A 6000-nucleotide genomic window follows, 5' to 3' on the forward strand; every position below is an offset into this window, starting at 1 on the left:
GAACTTGCCGGGTCCTTGGCAATCCTCCCCGCCCTGCCAGTGGCTGTGGGATTATTCCTGGAGTGCAGGTGGCATCCCTGGGGACCTGTAAGTGGTTATTTCACACGGCAGGATGTGTTTGATTCCTTTTGGAAGTTGTATCTGGCCAAATTTCCTGCTTGTGCTGTTCCAGACCAGGGTTTGTGTGTGTGGAACAGTGATTGTTACCTGGTCTGTAGGTCTGTAAGTCTGACTACTTATGTACTGTACTCACACTACTGGTCTTATTTGTGGCTGCCAAAAAATGTGTAAATGAAATTCCCTTCCTTTTAAGCATCCCCATGGCTTGGAAGCTCAAGAAAACATCAATCACCAGGCTGTTAAAGGCTCTCTTACCACCACCTTAGTGAGACAGAGAAAGCTGAGGCTGGAGAAATGTGCAGTAAGAGTTTAAGGTGTTTATATTCCATCTTGAGCCTGGAAACACCTGAAGATGCAAAGTATTTTTTGTTCAAGTGCCGACAAGATGCCCTTGAAGATTTTGTAGGGAAATTAAGGCAATTACTGTTTCTGTAATGCAATTAGTGTTTTATTAGGAGCACTATAACGTTAACATGTTGGTTAGTATTGATCAGGAAAATCTATGTGGGATAATATATCGGGGGTAAAGTACTGTATGACCTGAATTTATCCTTCCTAAGAATAAAATCTGGCAAGTGATGAAGCCTGGCAGCCTCAGTTTCCCCAGCTGAGCAATGGCCCTGATGACTTTTCCTGCCTCGGATATTCCTTTGCGATTTATGGCTAAAAAAGCAGTTTCTAACTCATACATATTTCATGGTAATCTGTAGAAATCCTTGTGGTGTAAGTAATGCCACTTCTAAATGCTAAATTTGACATTATCACTTCATTTTTGTAACTCTCAAAGACGAACCCGTGTCCTGCCTCGTCCCTTTGTTCCCAGCCATTCAAAGCTCTGCTGCTGCCACTGAAATGCTCCCTGTCCCTCTGACTTTTACAATCTCTGTCTGATTTCACTGTTGGGACATTATTATACTTTTAAAGCAGTTGGGTATTTCCTTTCTGGTTTCGCTTTCCCTTTTACCCGTCTAGTCCAGGTTAAAAGCGCAGTGGATTTGGGATAAACTGATTACAATGCTTATTATAATCTTTTCTTTTGCATTCTCACTGCAGTTCCTGCCAGGCTGTAGCTCACTGTTTGTCTGCAGCCTCGTGCACTGTGGGTGTTTCACGGGAAACATTTGCCATGGCATCATTTTCCCTGTGAAAACAGGGGAATGACGACAGTTTTGGGCTCCCTAATTTTGGTGCACGGTTTGGATTGGTGCCAAGATGCAATTTGGTGCCCAAATAATGACATAGTGCAAACTGCCACGGTGGATGTGTAACTCACCTTGTAGGAACTTTGTGGTGTTCTGTGACCACGTTGGTGTTTTTATTGAGATAACAGAGGCAGGAATTCTCTCCTCAGGACATGCATGTGCATTTGGTATTGTATTTGGGAATGATGTTATTTGGGAACATTCTTGCTTTGTATTTATATACTTGCCTTGTCTTAGGAGGATGTAGCAACACGTGGCAGCAAGTTTAGAGGTAGTTTGTCGTGTATTAGTGAGCATGGAGGTAATTCCACAGCACAGGAATGTCTCCATTAAGTCTGGAGGGGTGTTCTTCATAATTAGGAATGTCTGGATTAAGTCTGGAGGGGATGTTCTTCATGATTTTCCTCAGGCTACTGGTAGGTTCACTTTGCAGGGCTACAGCACCCTCACTGGGGCTGGGAGCCGAAGAGGGGGTGGGATATTCCAGTTGGGATTGGGGGTGTAGCTGGGCAGGAGGGCTGAAATTCCTGCTGGAATTCTGAGTGAAATTTTGCCCCCCCCCTTGTCACTCGTCACCTCTCTGGGGCCCTTGCACGTGACTGTCCCTTGCTGCCACTCAGGGGTCACTTGTTCAGCTGGAAAGAAAGGAAGTGTCACCTTCCAGTTTATTCCTGGGTCAGCATTAGCTGCTTGGTAAATATTGTCTCAATCTTTATTGCCCAGGGAAGTTGTTGAAGGGCACGTGTAGGTGCAGTGTGCCTTCCCACAGGAGCTCTTGTGTTTTGGTACCAGCCTTTGGACAGAATTGCCAGATCCAGCCCTGGCTGTGCCCAGACACCCAGTGTGGGAGGAGTCACTGAGCACCCACTTCCCGTGCTTTGCCCTCTGCAGTGTCTCACACACAGCAAATACACCCAAAACACACATGTGGATTTTGGGGATGTGAGTTGGGATTCCAGGCTGCAGGATCCTGCTCTGTGGAAAGCTTACAGGCTTTGGGTTATGCCCATCCATTGGAATTAAAGACAGTTCCCTTTAAAGGACCCTGTACAGTAGGACTGTAGCCCTGTTCCTTCCAGTCTGGGAGTATTTCTGGTTTTCTGCAGCAAAGGCTCACAGGAACTGGGTTGTTTTCCCACCAGTTGCACAGAATCACGGCAGGACCTTGAGGTTGTTCTGCCTTTGCTCATCAACTGGAGGAACCACCTTTTCAGGAACCACCTTTTCAGGATGTCAGCTTCCCAGGATCCAGCTGCTTTGGGTTTATTCAGTTCCAGTGTCTGTTCACTGCTGGACTTTAGGCACTGGTAAAACAATAAATAATGACAATGGAAACCAGTTTTACCTTTCCTGACAATCATCTTGCTGTTGGCCCAGAGGCTGATGGGTGGTTTAGTAGCAGTTACACTTTAGCTGGTTGGGAGTTGATTATTATTAACCAGAAATACTCTGAAATTGCAATAGACAGTTGGAATGGTGGAATCACCATTCTTGTCTCTAGAGAGGCCTGGTGACACACCAACAGCTACTGCTCAGTGCATCAGTCTTCCTGTAAATCATTATAAAATACTTCCTTACGTTTTTGGAGGTGTCACTTCTCTGCCTTTTTAATTCCAGTGTTGTAACAGATGATGTTAAGCACAGTATAGCACAGTGACTACGTGCACAATTCCTCAGACCTCAAGGAAGAACTAGGGAAATAAACACTTCTGGTGCCTTGCTTGGTTGTAAGAGAACGAGTAAATCCCTTGAAAAAGAGAACTGCTCTGTGCTTGTTAAACTGGAAATGTTTAGACACCTCTGGACTGATCTTTGTGCAGGAGATGTGGTTGGGGAAATAGCTGAGTTTCAGTGAGACCTTCAAACACCCTCAGTCTTGTGTCTGAAGCACGTGCTGGCCCATCTGTGTCCGTTTTTAATCATTTCTACCCAGCAGCATGTGCTTTCTGTGTTCAGAAGGAATGTTGTACCCCCCGAGGACCATCCTGTGCTCCTGTCGTGTGTCCCTCCCCCGTGCTGCATGTCCCAGAGCTGTGGCATTCCGGCTGCATGTCCGTGTGAGCGCCGGCGCACCCCGGCCGGGGATAACCATCTCTTTCCATCCCTCCCTTTAGGTTGTGTGGAGGAAACTTGGAGATGCTGCAGGGTCGTGCCCTGGAATTAGGCAGCACTTGTCAGGAAATCAGTATAAAGGACCCATGTAATGGCCTCTCCGAAGAGCGAGAGTTTGACGTGCCCACGAGAGGGAAGGAACTGGCTGTCCCCCCATCCCCACTGACGACGGGGTGTCTGGATGCGCTGCACGAGCCTCGGCTGGACACCAGAGCTGCTGCCCGGGGGGCTGCCCGTGCCCACAGCGTCCCCTCCTGCTGCTCCAATCGCCTGCCTAGTGACACGCTGCACCCTCACTGCAACACACCACCCTTAGGAGCACTGAGGTATCTCCATCCCAACTCCACAGATACTTGGGATTCTGCAGGAGCTGCGCGAAATGAGTTTTATTTTGGTTAGTTACAGCGAGTCTCTAATAGGCCTGAAGGAGTTTCCCGCTGGATTTGAGAGGGGTTTTTCCACCAAACTGGAGGGACGTGGATAAACTGTGCCTTTGGTCTCCGCAGTTCTGAGAAAGTCGCTTCTTAGTAACTCCCCCTTCAGTCTGTAAAGGACCCGTTAATGGTGCTTAGGCAATTCCCAGGTGATTTCTTTGCTTTGGTAGAATAACCTGCCTTTGGAGGTGCTAAAAGACCATAAAGTCCTAACCAGCCAGTAGTGTAGCATAACTACAGTCCTTGTAGTGATCCACAATTTCTTTCTAAAGGAAAGTCAAGGTAGCTTTCTCTTGATGCACATCTTCTGAAGAAGTGTAGGGTGTTGGCAGCCCTTTAAGTGAACAGAATACTTAGGCATCACTATCACAGGTCTCAGATCAGAATCTCCATCAGAATTTCTTTTGGGAAGTATTTTCCAGTTGTCAGGATGCTAATTTCTAACTGTTTAGTTTAGAGACATGCTGGTTTATTTAACAAGAGCCTATAAGGATCTAAAAGATTGCACTGCATTATTAAAAAAAAAAAAGCTTTCCTTGCCACCGTAGAGTTCTTTCAAAGAAAAAGGGTTTTATTATCCTCAGAGCATGTCTTTCATTATTAGGAGGCAGAAAGCTCTTGTTCAGATTGCCTGAGATGTGACCAGACGGCGCCCTAGATGTGCTTAGTTTATTTTTATCTCTGTGTATGACACTAGTCGTGTGTATTGAACTACAACATAGGTATTTTGTGTATATCTAAGAGCAATGATAGTTTCATGTATGAATGTGCAACAGGCTTGTGACTGAATGGCTGTTGCTTAACTTTTTACCATAGCTGAGCGTCAAAAAGAGACTAATAAAAAATAATAATAATAATAAAAGGAAAAAAAAATAGGAATGCAACAATTCCTGGGTTTCTGGTTTGTTCTTGGTTGCGAAGATTTGAGCCGAAGCGAGAAGCTCTGGTTTCTCTGGGCTTGGACATCCTGTACCCGTGGGCTGTTTGCTGTGGAATGTAGCTTGGTGGCTGTACAATCTTCTGTCATATAGCTGATGTAAATCTGCTACCTGTCTCCAGCCAAACTGTGTTAATTTGCAGCAGTAATTCTGTTGGGTTTTGTTGTTATTTCCCCTTGGTACCATTGGATGTAAGGCCTCTGATCCAGCGTTGCTTTCTTGGGCAAAGCTGCCTTTCACTCCTTCTCCTTGAGTTGGGAATGCAGAATCCAGCCTTCTGTTTGAAACATGGCACTCCTGCGTGATTTCTGACATAGAACCCAGCCCAGGCAGCTGTGTGTTATCTTCCCACGTTGTTTTCTCCCACTGCACAGTTGGGTTGCAATTGTTGTATTCCTATCTCTGTGTGTATGAACAGCTGTGACACCTGTACTTGTGCCTGCAGGGGCTCCTCGAGGGACACCGGTCTTTTGACACTTCACTTGTGTAAATTTTGATACTGTATTAAAACTATTTTTTTACAGTTCTGCATACGATGGGGTATCAAGTATCTGTGTTCATCTTAGCAATGGTAATAAATTATAGAATCCCACCCTTGTTTGCTCTCCTTTCCTGACCAAAGCTGCGAGGGGCAGTTTGCCTTGAAGGAGCTGTTGGAAATGTTTCCTGCCTGCTTGAGAAATTAGCTGCACGTCGTGCATTTTTCTTCCTTTTCTTGCCAGGTGTCTAAAAAAAGAAAAAAAAAAACAAACCAAAAAAAATCCCAGAGCTATGAACTTGGTTCTTTGTTTTATGCTAACGAGGAGCTGCTGTGGGCTGTGCCGTGGGGCAGTGACCAGGTGCAGGCTGTTAAGCCCAGGTGGATGTTGGTAAGTTGTGATGGAGTTGCAGACCCAGGACACCTGTGCTGGCTCCTCCTTCCTCCCAGAGCAGCTTCGAGGTGAGGACAGAGCAACATGGAGCTCCTGGAGTCCTTTTGTTCAGGTAAGAGGTGCTGGTGTGTTGGTGGGACAAGGGGAGGCTGGTTGTGTCCCACTGTCCCCACTACATCTCTGCTCCCTCCTCCCTCCATGGGCTGTGTGGGTCAAAAGTTTTCTGCAGAGCAGAAATTTTCTAACAAAAAGAAAAGAAAAAGATCTTTAGTACAATCAGTATCTTGAAGCTGATAAATCCTGTGGTGGCCCCTAAAAATGC

At 46.0% G+C, this 6000-nt stretch overlaps 1 protein-coding gene across 5 annotated transcripts in view; it reads left to right on the forward strand.

Annotated features, from left to right (window-relative positions):
- Window positions 1–5534, forward strand: part of CCDC85A (coiled-coil domain containing 85A) — a 190893-nt gene extending 185359 nt beyond the window's left edge. For all 5 annotated transcript variants that reach the window (XM_027653778.1, XM_027653779.1, XM_027653780.1 and 2 more), the window contains one exon: window positions 3437–5534. In XM_027653778.1, the coding sequence (XP_027509579.1) occupies window positions 3437–3526 (90 nt within the window). In that variant the 3' untranslated portion in view covers window positions 3527–5534. The remainder of the gene's footprint in view (window positions 1–3436) is intronic.
- The last annotated feature ends 466 nt before the right edge of the window (window positions 5535–6000 follow it).

Source organism: Corapipo altera, unplaced genomic scaffold (genome assembly GCF_003945725.1).
Source record: "Corapipo altera isolate COAL_440 unplaced genomic scaffold, ASM394572v1 70, whole genome shotgun sequence".
Taxonomy (NCBI): domain Eukaryota; kingdom Metazoa; phylum Chordata; class Aves; order Passeriformes; family Pipridae; genus Corapipo; species Corapipo altera.